The sequence below is a fragment of the Oncorhynchus kisutch genome, linkage group LG15 (genome assembly GCF_002021735.2).
Source record: "Oncorhynchus kisutch isolate 150728-3 linkage group LG15, Okis_V2, whole genome shotgun sequence".
Taxonomy (NCBI): domain Eukaryota; kingdom Metazoa; phylum Chordata; class Actinopteri; order Salmoniformes; family Salmonidae; genus Oncorhynchus; species Oncorhynchus kisutch.
Genome location: NC_034188.2, coordinates 11261089 through 11278854, shown reverse-complemented (window position 1 = coordinate 11278854; position 17766 = coordinate 11261089). Strand labels below are relative to the sequence as shown.

General features: G+C 43.6%; 1 protein-coding gene across 3 annotated transcripts in view; it reads right to left on the bottom strand.

Annotated features, from left to right (window-relative positions):
* Window positions 1-17766, bottom strand: part of LOC109905923 (glutamate receptor 3-like) — a 238939-nt gene that overhangs the window by 14955 nt on the left and 206218 nt on the right. For all 3 annotated transcript variants that reach the window (XR_004202980.1, XM_031789639.1, XM_031789638.1), the window contains exon 13: window positions 1286-1533. Coding sequence is in view for 2 of the 3 variants with exons in the window: in XM_031789639.1 (XP_031645499.1) it covers window positions 1286-1533 (248 nt within the window). In the remaining variant the exon portion in view is untranslated. The remainder of the gene's footprint in view (window positions 1-1285; window positions 1534-17766) is intronic.

Below are 17766 nucleotides of genomic sequence, written 5' to 3'. Positions count from 1 at the left end.
CACGCAGGGCAGAAGGACAGCACACAGGAAGGAAGGACAGCACACAGGACAGAAGGACAGCACGCAGGACAGAAGGACAGCACACAGGAAGGAAGGGCAGCACATAGGACAGAAGGACAACACGCAGGACAGAAGGACAACATGCAGGACAGAAGGACAGCATGCATGACAGCACGCAGGACAGAAGGACAGCACTCAGGGCAGAAGGACAGCATGCAGGTCAGAAGGACAGCACGCAGGACAGAAGGACAGCACGCAGTACAGAAGGATAGGGCAGAAGGACAACACGCAGGACAGAAGGACAGCACACAGGACAGCACACATGACAGAAGGATAGGGCAGAAGGACAGCACACAGGACAGAAGGACAGGACAGAAGAACAGGACAGAAGGACACAGGACAGGACAGAAGGACATGACAGAAGGACAGCACACAGGACAGAAGGACAGCACACAGGAAGGAAGGACAGCACACAGGACAGAAGGACAGCACACATGGCAGAAGGACAGCACGCAGGACAGCACACAGGACAGCACACAGGACAGAAGGACAGCACGCAGGTCAGAAGGACAGCACACAGGACAGAAGGACAGCACGCAGGACAGAAGGTCAGCATGCAGTACAGAAGGGTAGGGCAGAAGGACAACACGCAGGACAGAAAGACAGCACACAGGACAGCACACAGGACAGCACGCAGGACAGAAGGACAAAACGCAGGACAGAAGGACAGCACGCAGGACAGCAGGACAGCATGCAGGACAGAAGGATAGGGCAGAAGTACAGCACACAGGACAGAAGGACAGGACGGAAGAACAGGACAGAAGGACAGGACACAGGACAGGACAGAAGGACAGCACACAGGACAGGACAGGACAGAAGGACAGGACAGAAGGACAGAAGGACAGGACAGAAAGACAAAAGGACAGGACAAAAGGACAGTACAGAAGGACAGGACAGAAAAACAGGCCAGAAGGAAAGATAGAGTAAGAGAGACAAAGGTTAAATGGTTGTTAAACTGTTAAACTCTTCGCTACACCCTGGAATGGATTCCCCGTTGGTTTAGGAACAACAACATTAACATGTAGATCAACATCCATAATAACAATTATAAATCATCCTAGATATCCAAGAACAATAAAAGATATGATACCGTTACCTCTTTGCGTCCATTCCAAAACAATAAGGAAGAAGAGAAGAACAAGAAGAAGAAGGGCCAAACACAAGACATCAGGGTAGGTGGAATTCTATAACAACAAGGAGAATATCGTTATATTATCCCACCCACCTTAATGCTGAGCCTTTGGGCGTGGCCACACCGTATCCTTTAGAGTCGAGGTTTCCGCCCACTTTCATGGTGTCACAGGGTTTCCTCTGCTCTATGTACTCGTTCATGGTGGACTCCAGGAGGAAAGCAAACTTGCCCTTGGACTTTCGTACCCGGGCCACCCCGTCTGGCGTGGTCTTGACAAACACTGACGGTTCGGCCGATTTCATGTATGACCACATTTTCTCATAGACTGCTATTTTGGATCGCTGTTTAGATGGAGAGAGGGAGGGAAAGGGAGAAGAGGAAGCATTGATACATAGTAGTGATGACCCAAATACAAATGTATATACCATTGAGAGAGAGAGCGAGAGAGAGAGAGAGCGAGAGAGAGAGGTGCAGTGAGAGGGAGAGGGAGAGAGAGAGGACCCTGAACAATGAGAGAAACAGGAAGGAGTGATGCACAGAAACAAGAACCTTGCTATAGTACATTTCCGGCTCCCCTCTCTCCACTGGGATTCTCTGGCTCTGACCCTATTACAGGGGCTGAGTCACTGGCTTACTTGTGCTCTTCCATGCCGTCCCTAGGAGGGGTGCGTCACTTGAGTGGGTTGAGTCACAGACGTGATCTTCCTGTCCAGTTTTGCGCCCCCTCAGGCTCGCACGGTGAAGGAGATCTTCGTGGGATATAATCAGCCTTGTCTTAGGGTAGTAAGTTAGGGGTCTGTTGATATCCCTCTAGTTTTGTGGGGGCTGTGCTTTGGCAAAGTGGATGGGGTTATATCTTGCCTGGTTGGCACTGTCCGAGGGTATCTTCGGACGGGGCCACAGTGTCCCCCGACCCACCCCTGTCTCAGTCTCCAGTATCTACTCTGCAACAGTCTATGTGCCGGTGGGCTAGGGTCAGTCTGTTATATCTGGTGTCCTGTGTGAATTTAAGTATACTCCCTCTAGTTATCTCTCTACCCTCCCCTCCCGGTGAATCTGATCCCTGGGATCATGCCTTAGGACTACCTGGCCCCAGTCCACCTGGTTGTGCTGCTGCTCCAGTTTCAACTGTTCTGCCTGCGGTTAGGGAACCCTGACCTGTTCACCCAACCTACTACTTGTCCCGGACCTGCTGTTTTCGACACTTTCTCTTTCTCTCCCTCTACCGCACCTGCTGTCTTGACCTCTGAATGATCGGCTTTGAAAAGCCAACTGACGTTTACTCCTGATGTACTGACCTGTTGCACCCTTTAAAACCACTGTGATTATTATTATTTGACCCTGCTGGTCATCTACGAACGTTTAAATATCTCGAATAACAATCTAACAATGTTCTGTTATAATCTCCACGCGGCACAGCCAGCAGACGACTGCAGACGACTGGCCGCCAGACGACTGGCCGCCATTCAGAGACTGGCTCCTCGAGGGAGTTTTTCACATCACTGTACTTCTACACCTGCATTGCTTGCTGTTTGTGGTTTTAGGCTGGGTTTCTGTACAAGCACTTTGTGACATCAGCTGATGTAAAAATGAGTTTATAAATGCATGTGATTGAGGTGAGAACCTTGCTAGAGTAACATCAGGAGGAGACATAGATGAGAGTTTCCCAGTACGGTGCCTGTGGTTAGGCTTAGTATGCCTGCTATACAACCCATAGGAGTGAAGAGAGGACTTCCAGCCATCTATAACAAGCAACAATTCAATGATTCAATGCCGCTGGGTTCATTTTGGCAACACAGTTTCAAACTCCAGAATTCTGAACCCTGGTCTGGACCAAAGCAGAGACAGGTCTGCTGCCAAGTACAATGCAGGTTACATTTAGGAGGGTTAGAGCTATCTGGGATCCTTGGGATTTGCCTACCTCCTAAACCCTAAACTTAACCCCTACCCTTACCTTAACCTTAACCCTTATCTAACTTAACCTTAACCCGTCAACATTTTTAAATGTAAACTTCAATGGAGTAGGGACGTCCCAAAGATCCCGGATAGCAATTTAGGAGCTAGAGTTTTACAAGGAAGTGGGCCAGTTGGCAATAGTCAATTGTACCAATGGGCCTATTTCCAATAGCCTACGTGTTCTGAGTATGAACAAGCTGTTGGTATGGCAACACCAATCAGAGGCATTGTTACAGTTGCGTCAAGGATCCCATTGTATGGGCTTCCCCAGAAGGGTCAGTTTAGTTTCAAATACTGAAACAGTCAAGGACTTCATTTTGCCAGATCAAAGATTTGAAGAGCATAAGGTGTCGTGTATTACTAACTGAAGCAGACATTTGTGGTAAGGCAGCACTTAGGTATAACAGTCATATTTCCTAAGAAGTCTTGAAGTTAAATGAAGTGTCAAGGGAGACAAATACACTGTTAGTGAAGGACACTCACAGAGGTCTCAAGCAGAGTAAACAACACACCAACTCCACTAGGTAAGTAACAAATAGAGGCTGTGGAAAATGCAACAACAACAACAACAGCACACGCACGCACGCACGCACGTAAGTAACAAATAGAGGCTGTGGAAAATGCAACAACAACAACAACAGCGCACGCACGCACGCACACACGCACACACACACACACACACACACACACACACACACACACACACACACACACACACACACACACACACACACACACACACACACACACACACACTGAGCCCTGTGGCTTTGTGAGCAGAGTGGGACTTGTCCATTCTAAACATCGGATAGACCCATCAATGTCCCTAATTAATATACTGCCCCTCTCTGACTGTAATGGATATTGCCTCCGACACATTAACCTTCACTTAACGGAGTACAGTACAGTAGTTGGCTCAGTGTGTTCCAATACAACCTGTTATGAGTCATCCATCATGTCACATCAGACCAGAGGGGTGAGGATCAGACCAGAGGGGTGAGGATCAGACCAGAGAGGTGAGGATCAGGCCAGAGAAGTGAGGATCAGACCAGAGAGGTGAGAATCAGACCAGAGAGGTGAGGATCAGACCAGAGGGGTGAGGATCAGACCAGAGGGGTGAGGATCAGACCAGAGAGGTGAGAATCAGACCGGAGGGGTGAGGATCAGACCGGAGGGGTGAGGATCAGGCCAGAGGGGTGCGGATCAAACCAGAGGGGTGAGGATCAGACCAGAGGGGTGAGGATCAGGCCAGAGGGGTGCGGATCAAACCAGAGGGGTGAGGATCAGACCAGAGGGGTGAGAATCAGACCAGAGGGGTGCAGATCAGACCAGAGGGGTGAGGAACAGACCAGAGAGCTGAGAATCAGACCAGACAACATAATACAACATTAGAAGTCAACATGATGAATGAATACATCTCCTTGTCTCCACCTTTATGAAAAAAAGCTTGAAATGAGGTGCTCCCTGTTCTATGGGAATGCCAATATGGGTTAAAGTTGGTAATATAAATCAGTGATATAGGATTTGTGTTGTTTTGTGTAGACAATATCATTTATTGTGCGCTCATAATTTGCATGAGCTAAAACATAGTTGGAAGGACATTATCGGTTGGTTTGAAGAACAACTTCTGGAAAGACTGAGTGGTACTAATCTGCCTGGCAGTTAACAGAGAAACAGAAGGCTAACAGTGTGTTTCTGTCGGAACGTGCATGTGTGTGTGAGCAAGTGTGTGTGTGTGTGAATGGCGCCGGAGGGGATTTCTGCTGTTCTACGGGCTCCTAACCAACTGTGCTATTTGGTTCATTTTTTCAAATTGTATGTAACTTATTTTGTAACTTACTTTGTACATGATGTTGCTGTTAATTTCTTCTATGGCCCGAAAATAACTTCTGGACATCAAATCAGCAATTACTCACCTTGAACTGGACAAAGATTTTGTTCTATAACGAGTCCGACACGAAGGATATATCGTCAATCCCCGTCATTTGGTTGAAGAAAAGACAGAGAGAAAGGGGAGAGAGGTCGGGCTGCCTTCTGAGAATTCATAGGTGAGTGGGTAAACCACCACTACCATCTGTTCTATTGGCCAACGTGCAATCACTGGAGAATAAACGGGATGATCTACGATCAAGACTATCCTACCAACGGGACATTAAAAACAGTAATATCATGTTTCACAGAGTCGTGGATGAACGACGACATGGATAATATAGAACTGGCGGGAATTTTCCATGCATCGGCAGGACAGAGAAGCTACGTCTGGTAAGAAGAGGGGTAGGGGTGTGTGTCTATTTGTCAATAACAGCTGGTGCGCAATGTCTAATATTCAATATGTCTTGAGGTATTGCTTGCCTGAGGTAGAGTATCTTGTGATAAACTGTAGACCACGCTATCTACCAAGATAATTCTGTTCTGTTCACAGAACGCTGACACTAAGACCGCTCTCAACCAGCTGTATAAGGCCATAAGCAAACAAGAACATGTTCATCCAGAAGAGGCCCTCCTAGTGGCCGGGGACTTTAATGCAGGTAAACTTAAATCTGTTTTACCTCATTTCTACCAGCATGTCACAGGTACAACCAGAGGAAGAAAAACTCTAGACCACCTTTACTCCACCCACAGAGATGCATACAAAGCTCTCCCTCGCCCTCCATTTGGCAAATCTGACCATAATTCTATCCTCCTGGTTCCTGCTTACAAATGAAAACTAAAGCAGGGAGTACCAGTGACTTCCCCCATTATAAAAGTCAGATGTAATGGATGCTACGCTACGGGACTGTTTTGCTAGCATAGACTGGAATATGTTCCGGGATTCATCCAATGACCTTGAGGAATATATCACCTCAGTTATCGGCTTCATCAATAAGTGCATCGAAGTCGTCGTCCCCACAGTGACCTTATGTACATATCCCAAGCAGAAGCCATGGATTTCAGGCAACATCCGCATCCAGCTAATTGCTAGAGCTGCTGCTTTCAAGGAGCGGGACACTAATCCGGACACTTATAGGACATCCCACTATGCCCTCAGACGAACCATCAAACAGGAAAAACTTCAATACAGGATTAAGATTGAATCCTGCTACCCCGGCTCTGACGCTCGTCAGATGTGGCAGGGCTTGAAACTATTACGGACTACAAAGAGAAATGCAGCCGCAAGCTGCCCAGTGACGCGAGCCTACCAGACGAGCTAAATGCCTTTTATTATCACTTTGAGGAAAGCCACACTGAATCATGCATGAGAGCACCAGCTGTTCCGTACAACTGTGTGATAACGCTCATGGTAGCCGATGTGAGCAAGACCTTTAAACAGGTCAACATTCACAAAGCCGCGGGGCCAGATGGATTACCAGGATGTGTAAACAAAGCATGCATGGACCAACTGGCAAGTGTCTTCACTGACAGTTTCAATGTCTCCCTGACCAAGTCTGTAATACCTACATGTTTCAAGCCGATCCCCATCGTCCCTGTGTCCAAGGAAGCGAAGGTAACCTGCCTAAATGATTTCTGCCCCATAGCACTCACGTTGGAAGCCATGAAGTGCTTTGAAAGGCTAGTCATGGCTCACATCAACATCGCATACCGCCTCAACAGATCCACCAATGACACAATCTAAATCGCACTCCACACTGCCCTTTCCTACCTGGACAAAGGGAACACCTGGACAAAAGTCAATGAATGCTGTTCATTGACTACAACTCAGTGTTCAACACCATAGTTCCCACAAAGCTCATCACTAAGCTAAGGACCTAAACACCTCCCTCTGCAACTGGATCCTAGACTTCCTGCCGTGCCGCCCCCAGGTGTGCCTGCTTAGTTCCCTCCTGTACTCCCTGTTCACTCACAACTGCATGGCCAAACATGACTCCAACACAATCATTAAGTTTGCTGATGATACAACAGTGGTAGGCATGATTACAGACAATTATGAGACAGCCAACAAGGAGGAGTTCAGAGACCTGGCAGTGTGGTTCCAGGACAACAACCTCTCCCTCTCTCTTTACAAACATATCTCCATCATCTAACTACAGACACATCTCCATCATTTCACTACAGACATAGCTACATGTATATCCAGTAACAGTCACCTTGTTGATCTGACATAGCCTCTGGGATGAGCATACAATGACTTCAATTGAGGGATGGAGGGAGAAGGGTTGTGTGGAGGGAGGAAGGGATTGATGGATGGTTGGAGGGAGGAAGGGATTTGTGGATGAATGGAGGGAGGGAGGACGGGATGGATGTAGGAATGAATGGATGGAGGGTTGGAGGGACGAAAGGATGATGGAGGGATTAGGGATGAAGGGATGGATAGAGGGTTGGAGGGACGAAGGGATAATGCAGGGATTAGAGATGAAGGGATGGATAGAGGGTTGAAGGGAGGAATGGGTGGAGGGAGGAAGGGATGTGTGGAGGTTTGGAGGGAGGAAGGTATGTGTGGAGGGATTAGGGATGAAGGGAGGGAGTAAGGGATGTGTGGGGGGATAGAGGGAAAGGGTTGTATGGGGGGATTAGGGATGAAGGGAGGGAGGAATAGATGTGTGGGGGGATTGAGGGAAAGGGATGTATGGAGGGATAGAGGGAGGAAGGGATGTGTGGAGGGATAGAGGGAAAGGGATGTGTGGGGGGATTGAGGGAGGAAGGGATGTGTGGAGGGATAGAGGGAAAGGGATGTGTGGAGGGATAGAGGGAAAGGGATGTGTGGGGGGATTGAGGGAAAGGGATGTGTGGGGGGATTGAGGGAAAGGGATGTGTGGGGGGATTGAGGGAGGAAGGGATGTTTGGAGGGATAGAGGGAAAGGGATGTGTGGAGAGAGGAAGGGATGGATGGAAGGAGGGATGAGGAAAAGCTATCTGCAGTGCTCAGAAATGGAGGTTGGTCAAGCTTCTGCTTGCAGCAAGATTAGTCAGACACTTACACACCCTCCCTCACTCACTCACTCACTCACTCACTCACTCACTCACTCACTCACTCACTCACTCTTCCTCCTTGCCTTGTGGGCTGGCCTGTCTCTCTCTACGGTCTGTTAGGCCGCATACTACTGAGGACTGATGCAATGAAAAGAACACAACTAAGGCAATGTGTATGTGTGTGTGCGTGTGCGTGTGTGTGTGTGTGTGTGTGTGTGTGTGTGCATATATGTGTGTGTGTGTATGCTTTCATGGGTGTGTGTGGATCATTTGTAAAAAATAAAAAATATCCTTTGATGTTTTGCCACAGAAAAGTCAATTTTCAAGCTGAATGTTGGTTGTTGTTTAAAAAACCAAACTGAAGAAGCCATTAAAAAACATCTAGGAGGACATTTGATTAAAGTGCAGAGTCAAAATAAATGTCCCTCTTCATTCTAAACAGCCACTTAATCTGTATCGATTCTGAGTTAGGTTAGACAGCATAGCACCCTATTCCCTATATAGGCCCACAGGACCTGGTGACAAGTAGTGCACTATATAGTGAAAAGGTTGACATTCAGGATGCACATCCTGTCACTGGCCTTTGAACTGGTACTATTTTATTCTCTTGCATAGTTGCTTTCATCATGGACTTGACCCACATAGTGAAAACCTAATGCAGTTCTATTCAAAACCCACACAGTGAACACTTAGTTCTATTTAAAACTCCACCCAGAGTGAACACTTAGTTCTATTTAAAACTCCACCCACAGAGTGAACACTTAGTTCTATTTAAAACTCTACTGACAGAGTGAACACTTAGTTCTATTTAAACCTTTACCACACAGTGAACACTTAGTTCTATTTAAACCTTTACCACACAGTGAACACTTAGTTCTATTTAAACCTTTACCCACACAGTGAACACTTAGTTCTATTTAAACCTTTACCCACACAGTGAACACTTAGTTCTATTTAAACCTTTACCCACACAGTGAACACTTAGTTCTATTTAAACCTTTACCCACACAGTGAACACTTAGTTTTATTTAAAACTCCACCCACAGAGTGAACACTTAGTTCTATTTAAAACTTTACCCACACAGTGAACACTTAGTTCTATTTAAAACTTTACCCACACAGTGAACACTTAATTCTATTTAAAACTCCACCCACAGAGTGAACACTTAGTTCTATTTAAAATTCCACCCACACAGTGAACACTTAGTTCTATTTAAAATTCCACCCGCAGAGTGAACACTTAGTTCTATTTAAAACTCTACCCACACAGTGAACACTTAGTTCTATTTAAAATTCCACCCGCAGAGTGAACACTTAGTTCTATTTAAAATTCCACCCACACAGTGAACACTTAGTTCTATTTAAAATTCCACCCGCAGAGTGAACACTTAGTTCTATTTAAAACTCTACCCACACAGTGAACACTTAGTTCTATTTAAAATTCCACCCGCAGAGTGAACACTTAGTTCTATTTAAAACTCCACCCACAGAGTGAACACTTAGTTCTCCTACCTGCATCATACTTTCAATTCCTTTCAGGGCATTTGTGTCATTCTTTCATTATTCAATAGTGCTAGACAGGACTACCTGTATATATTTCATTATTCAATAGTGCTAGACAGGACTACCTGTATATATTTCATTATTCAATAGTGCTAGACAAGACTACCTGTATATATTTCATTATTCAATAGTGTTAGGCAGGACTACCTGTATGTATTTCATTATTCAATAGTGTTAGGCAGGACTACCTGTATATATTTCATTATTCAATAGTGTTAGGCAGGACTACCTGTATGTATTTCATTATTCAATAGTGTTAGGCAGGACTACCTGTATGTATTTCATTATTCAATAGTGTTAGGCAGGACTACCTGTATGTATTTCATTATTCAATAGTGTTAGGCAAGACTACCTGTATGTATTTCATTATTCAATAGTGTTAGGCAGGACTACCTGTATGTATTTCATTATTCAATAGTGTTAGGCAGGACTACCTGTATATATTTCATTATTCAATAGTGCTAGGCAAGACTACCTGTATATATTTCATTATTCAATAGTGTTAGGCAAGACTACCTGTATGTATTTCATTATTCAATAGTGTTAGGCAGGACTACCTGTATGTATTTCATTATTCAATAGTGTTAGGCAGGACTACCTGTATGTATTTCATTATTCAATAGTGTTAGGCAGGACTACCTGTATATATTTCATTATTCAATAGTGTTAGGCAGGACTACCTGTATGTATTTCATTATTCAATAGTGTTAGGCAGGACTACCTGTATGTATTTCATTATTCAATAGTGTTAGGCAAGACTACCTGTATGTATTTCATTATTCAATAGTGTTAGGCAGGACTACCTGTATGTATTTCATTATTCAATAGTGTTAGGCAGGACTACCTGTATGTATTTCATTATTCAATAGTGTTAGGCAGGACTACCTGTATGTATTTCATTATTCAATAGTGTTAGGCAGGACTACCTGTATGTATTTCATTATTCAATAGTGTTAGGCAGGACTACCTGTATGTATTTCATTATTCAATAGTGTTAGGCAGGACTACCTGTATGTATTTCATTATTCAATAGTGCTAGGCAAGACTACCTGTATGTATTTCATTATTCAATAGTGTTAGGCAGGACTACCTGTATGTATTTCATTATTCAATAGTGTTAGGCAGGACTACCTGTATGTATTTCATTATTCAATAGTGTTAGGCAAGACTACCTGTATATATTTCATTATTCAATAGTGCTAGGCAAGACTACCTGTATATATTTCATTATTCAATAGTGCTAGGCAGGACTACCTGTATATATTTCATTATTCAATAGTGTTAGGCAGGACTACCTGTATGTATTTCATTATTCAATAGTGTTAGGCAGGACTACCTGTATATATTTCATTATTCAATAGTGTTAGGCAGGACTACCTGTATGTATTTCATTATTCAATAGTGTTAGGCAGGACTACCTGTATGTATTTCATTATTCAATAGTGCTAGGCAAGACTACCTGTATGTATTTCATTATTCAATAGTGTTAGACAGGACTACCTGTATATATTTCATTATTCAATAGTGCTAGGCAAGACTACCTGTATCTCTCAAGTATGCAGCAATGGAATTTGGGAGTCTAGGAAGCTTTACTTTGTCATTGAAGTGCACCACTCAAGGTCCAGAATACCAATTGGGATGTTCAGTGTAGGAATCCAATATCTCTCTCTCTCTCTCTCTCTATGTCTCTCTGTCTGTCTGAAGTTAGACAGGACCCTCTGAGAGCCCATCTTCCTTGGAGGTTATCTCTATCTCACACCAAGCCTGGCATTGCTTCTGTCAGGCTCTCCCTATATGCAACAAGCCTCTAATCTCTGTTGTAGGAGCTTCCCCTTCCCTTTCCCAGCGTCATACCCAAACACACACTGACAAGAGCTGGGGGACTGGTGTTTATTGATGAGCAATGGATTGCAGTGGGCTACAGTCCAACCTTGTGTAGTTCTTTGCTTTAGAGTCTCTCTTTCTGGTTCAGGATATCTCTTTCTTCTCTTCCTCCTGTCCTTCCTCTCTCTCTCTTCCCCCTGTCCTCAACATCCTGAAAACGCGCTTTGATGATGAAATTACACTTCCTTATGTTACAAAAATGCATTTTAACAAGACAAATATGATTCTTTATGTTCTGAATCGTTAAGTGGAGTCTTTCTCTATCAATCACACTAGATTCAAAAAGATTTTGTAAACTGATACATCCAAGCGGTGCGGGTTTCTCGCCACAACTTTTGAGGATTTTACAAGTTGTGGTCGTCGTCTTCAAAGTTGTTAGCAGGACAAATTGAATTAAATGTAAAAGGACTTGAAAATATAAAGCTTGCGTGCCAGGAATTTAGCATGAATATGAAAAGCGAACACAAAAATATGAAAGTACTACACGTCATGTCTCGAAATTGATATCTATTGTTTTATGTCTTCCGGATTCTAGAAGAACGATTTCAGTGGTGAGCTGTCAGCTAGCGTTACTTCTGGAACAGTGTCCAGCCTAGCTGATGTTATAGGCGGCAGGTTAGCCTAGTGGTTACAGCATTGGACTAGTAACCAAAAGGTTGCAATTTTCAGCTCTGGGATTTGAACAATCCCAGAGCTGACGAGGTACAAAATCTGTTGTTCTGCCCCTGAACAGGCAGTTAACCCACTGTGCGGTCATTGAAAATAAGAATTTGTTCTTAACTGACTTGCCTGGTAAAATAAAATAAATAGAGAGCTATAGTAGTGGTAGTATTTCATTGTGGTGAGCTGTCAGCTAGTGTTCTTCCTAGCTGATGTTATAGAGAGCTATAGTAGTGGTAGTATTTCATTGTGGTGAGCTGTCAGCTAGTGTTCTTCCTAGCTGATGCTATAGTAGTGGTAGTATTTCATTGTGGTGAGCTGTCAGCTAGTGTTCTTCCTAGCTGATGTTATAGAGAGCTATAGTAGTGGTAGTATTTCATTGTGGTGAGCTGTCAGCTAGTGTTCTTCCTAGCTGATGTTATAGAGAGCTATAGTAGTGGTAGTATTTCATTGTGGTGAGCTGTCAGCTAGTGTTCTTCCTAGCTGATGTTATAGAGAGCTATAGTAGTGGTAGTATTTCATTGTGGTGAGCTGTCAGCTAGTGTTCTTCCTAGCTGATGTTATAGAGAGCTATAGTAGTGGTAGTATTTCATTGTGGTGAGCTGTCAGCTAGTGTTCTTCCTAGCTGATGTTATAGAGAGCTATAGTAGTGGTAGTATTTCATTGTGGTGAGCTGTCAGCTAGTGTTCTTCCTAGCTGATGTTATAGAGAGCTATAGTAGTGGTAGTATTTCATTGTGGTGAGCTGTCAGCTAGTGTTCTTCCTAGCTGATGTTATAGAGAGCTATAGTAGTGGTAGTATTTCATTGTGGTGAGCTGTCAGCTAGTGTTCTTCCAAGCTGATGTTATAGAGAGCTATAGTAGTGGTAGTATTTCATTGTGGTGAGCTGTCAGCTAGTGTTCTTCCTAGCTGATGTTATAGAGAGCTATAGTAGTGGTAGTATTTCATTGTGGTGAGCTGTCAGCTAGTGTTCTTCCTAGCTGATGTTATAGAGAGCTATAGTAGTGGTAGTATTTCATTGTGGTGAGCTGTCAGCTAGTGTTCTTCCTAGCTGATGTTATAGAGAGCTATAGTAGTGGTAGTATTTCATTGTGGTGAGCTGTCAGCTAGTGTTCTTCCTAGCTGATGTTATAGAGAGCTATAGTAGTGGTAGTATTTCATTGCGGATATACAGTGACTTCAGGAAGTATTCATACCCCTTGACATATTCCACATTTTGTGTTACAGCCTTGAATTCAAAATCGATTAAATCTATTTTTTTCTCTCACCCATCTACACACAATACCCTAGTATAACAAAGCGTTAATACATGTTTTTAGGCATCTTTGCAAATGTATTGAAAATAAAATACAACAATATCTCATTTACATCAAGCTCGGTCAAGTTGGTGATCATTGCTAGACAGACATTTTCATGTCTTGCCATCGATTTTCAAGCCAATTTAAGTGAAAACTGTAACTAGGCCACTCAGGGACATTCAATGTTGTCTTGGTAAGCAACTCCACTGTATATTTTGCCTTGTATTCTAGGTTATTTTCCTACTGAAATATGAATTTGTCTCCCAGTGTCTGTTGGAAAGCAGACTGAACCAGGTTTTCCTTTAGGATTTTGCCTGTATCACTCAGTGATGTGTTGTGTTGGATTTGCCCCAAACATAACACTTTGTATTCAGGAAAAAAAGTCATTTTCTTTGCCAATATTTTCTGCAGTTTTACTTTCATGCCTTATTGGGTACTGTGGGGTACTGTGTGGTACTGTGGGGTACTGTGGGGTACTGTGGGGTACTGGGGGGGTACTGGGGGGTACTGTGGGGTACTGGGGGGTACTGTGGGGTACTGGGGGGTACTGGGGGGTACTGGGGGTACTGGGGGGTACTGTGGGGTACTGTGTGTGGGCCAGTGACACAAAATCTTAATTGAATCCATTTTAAATTCAGGCTGTAACACACATTTTTGGGGGAAAAAGTCATTGGAATTCTTTCCGAAGGCACTGTACACTCCCATAACATGGGTGGGGCGGCATTGTAGCCTAGTGGCTAGAGTGTTGTACTAGTAACTGAAAGGTTGCAAGATCAAATCCCAGAGCTGACAAGGTAACAAAAAATCTGTAGGTTTGTTAACCTACTGTTCCTAGGCTGTCATTGAAAATAAGAATTTCTTCTTAACTGACTTGCCTAGTTAAGTAAAATAAAAAATAATGCGTTTATCTGCTTTTCATGATTTAGACAAATGGTCTGGATTAAATCTACAACTAAATTGAGGAACTATAGGACATGGCTTACTTCATACATTGCTTTTGGGTTGCAATATTCCCAATTGATTTATTTTTACACTTTTTTCTCTGGTCTCCATTGAATTAGCCACTGTGATGAAAAACGGCAATGACTGTTGAATGGGTTATGATAGAGGCAAGAGGTTTGTCTCAGGATGGTAGGTTGGTGGTTGAAGATATCCCTCTAGTGGTGTGGGGGCTGTGCTTTGGCAAAGTGGGTGGGGTTATATCCTTCCTGTTTGGCCCTGTCCGGGGGTGTCCTCGGATGGGGCCACAGTGTCTCCTGACCCCTCCTGTCTCAGCCTCCAGTATTTATGCTGCAGTAGTTTATGTGTCGGGGGGCTGGGGTCAGTTTGTTATATCTGGAGTACTTCTCCTGTCCTATTCGGTGTCCTGTGTGAATCTAAGTGTGCGTTCTCTAATTCTCTCCTTCTCTCTTTCTTTCTCTCTCTCGGAGGACCTGAGCCCTAGGACCATGCCCCAGGACTACCTGACATGATGACTCCTTGCTGTCCCCAGTCCACCTGGCCATGCTGCTGTTCCAGTTTCAACTGACCTGAGCCCTAGGACCATGCCCCAGGACTACCTGACATGATGACTCCTTGCTGTCCCCAGTCTACCTGGCCATGCTGCTGCTCCAGTTTCAACTTCCACCTGACTGTGCTGCTGCTCTAGTTTCAACTGTTCTGCCTTATTATTATTCGACCATGCTGGTCATTTATGAACATTGAACATCTTGACCATGTTCTGTTATAATCTCCACCCGGCACAGCCAGAAGAGGACTGGCCACCCCACATAGCCTGGTTCCTCTCTAGGTTTCTTCCTAGGTATTGGCCTTTCTAGGGAGTTTTTCCTAGCCACCGTGCTTCTCCACCTGCATTGCTTGCTGTTTGGGGTTTTAGGCTGGGTTTCTGTACAGCACTTTGAGATATCAGCTGATGTACGAAGGGCTATATAAATAAATTTGATTTGATTTTGATTTGATTTGGACCATTGGTTTTCTTAGGCCTGTTAGTCAAACGTTGTGTTTTCCATTGGACACCCACCCATATGTATTACGAGCTCTATTTGTATATTCGTCCTCCATTCCTTTACTTAGAGTTGTGTGTATTAGGTGGTAGTTGGGGAATTGTTTGATTACTTTTTAGATATTACTGCACTGTCGGAACTAGAAGCACAAGCATTCCACTACACTCACAATAACATCTGCTAATCATATGTATTTGACCAATAACATCTGCTAATCATATGTATTTAACCAATAACATCTGCTAATCATATGTATTTGACCAATACAATTTTATTTGATGTGTGACAAGTAAATCCCTTCATATCACATAATGTTTTATAATATAAAGCATGGCCAAAATGCCTGCACTGCAGTAGCGGAGATGTGAAAATTATTTTTCACACTTACAGTAGTAAAGTGCATTGGTGACTGCACTCTAGCTGTTGTCGGATACCATTTAGAGCTCAGACTAAACTTGCAATAGCCTACATCATGAGGTCTACTCAAGGTTTTAGATAATGCTCTTGGGAGTGTTCTTCTCTCTTTCTGTGTATATTACTATTGTGTTGAGGCTTTAGATAACGTATAAGCTGCTGAGAGTTACAGTTCTCTCCTTTGCTACACTCAGTGGGCTCCCGAGTGGCGCAGTGGTTTAAAGCACTTACATCTCAATGCTAGAGGAGTCACTACAGACCCCCCCGGTTCGATTCCAGGCCCAATCACAACCCGGCCGTGATAGGGAGTCCCATTTGGCGGCGCACAATTGGCCCAGCGTTGTCTGGGTTTGGCAGGTGTAGGTCGTCATTGTAAAGAAGATTTTGATATTAACTGACTTGCATAGTTAAATAACGGTTAAACCATTCATTTTTTTAAATACATTGAGCAGTTAGTGTTCCTTTAGGGCTGTGTACGGTTGACTTGTATATATGACAAATGGCACCCTATTCCCTATGTTGTACACAACTTTTAACCCTATGGGCCTTGGCCAAAAGTAGTGCACTACGTAGGGGTTAAGGGTAACATTTCAGACACAGTTTTCATGATGTTAATCTTCCCAGGTAACGCAATACAAACATCAGTCCTCCATCACCAGGTAAAGTCCCCCCTTATCTCAGCTCGCTGGTCACCATAGCATCTCCCACCTGTAGCACACGCTCCAGCAGGTATATCTCTCTAGTCACCCCCAAGACCAATTCTTTCTTTGGCCGCCTCTCCTTCCAGTTCTCTGCTGCCAATGACTGGAACGAACTACAAAAATCTCTGAAACTGGAAACACTTATCTCCCTCACTAGCTTTAAGCACCAACTGTCAGAGCAGCTCACAGATTACTGCACCTGTACATAGCCCACCTAAAATTTAGCCCAAACAACTACCTCTTTCCCAACTGTATTTAATTTTTATTTATTTATTTATTTTGCTCCTTTGCACCCCATTATTTTTTATTTCTACTTTGCACATTCTTCCATTGCAAAACTACCATTCCAGTATTTTACTTGCTATATTGTATTTACTTTGCCATCATGGCCTTTTTTGCCTTTACCTCCCTTCTCACCTCATTTGCTCACATTGTATATAGACTTGTTTATACTGCATTATTGACTGTATGTTTGTTTTTACTCCATGTGTAACTCTGTGTCGTTTTATCTGTCGAACTGCTTTGCTTTATCTTGGCCAGGTCGCAATTGTAAATGAGAACTTGTTCTCAACTTGCCTACCTGGTTAAATAAAGGTAAAATAAAAATAAATAAAATAAAATCACTCTAATAATCATTAATAAAGGTCTGATATAATGTCAATGATTCCATGTCGATGGTTGTTTTGTTTGCTGCTGTATTAAATTACATTTAGCCTCAGGGATTCACATACCCGCCGAGCTCTATTCATTAACTATAGATACCCGCCGAGCTCTATTCATTAACTAGACATACCCGCCGAGCTCTATTCATTAACTAGACATACCCGCCGAGCTCTATTCATTAACTAGACATACCCGCCGAGCTCTATTCATTAACTAGACATACCCGCCGAGCTCTATTCATTAACTATAGATACCTGCCGAGCTCTATTCATTAACTAGACATACCCGCCGAGCTCTATTCATTAACTAGACATACCCGCCGAGCTCTATTCATTAACTAGACATACCCGCCGAGCTCTATTCATTAACTAGACATACCCGCCGAGCTCTATTCATTAACTAGACATACCCGCCGAGCTCTATTCATTAACTAGACATACCCGCCGAGCTCTATTCATTAACTAGACATACCCGTCGAGCTCTATTCATTAACTAGACATACCCGCCGAGCTCTATTCATTAAC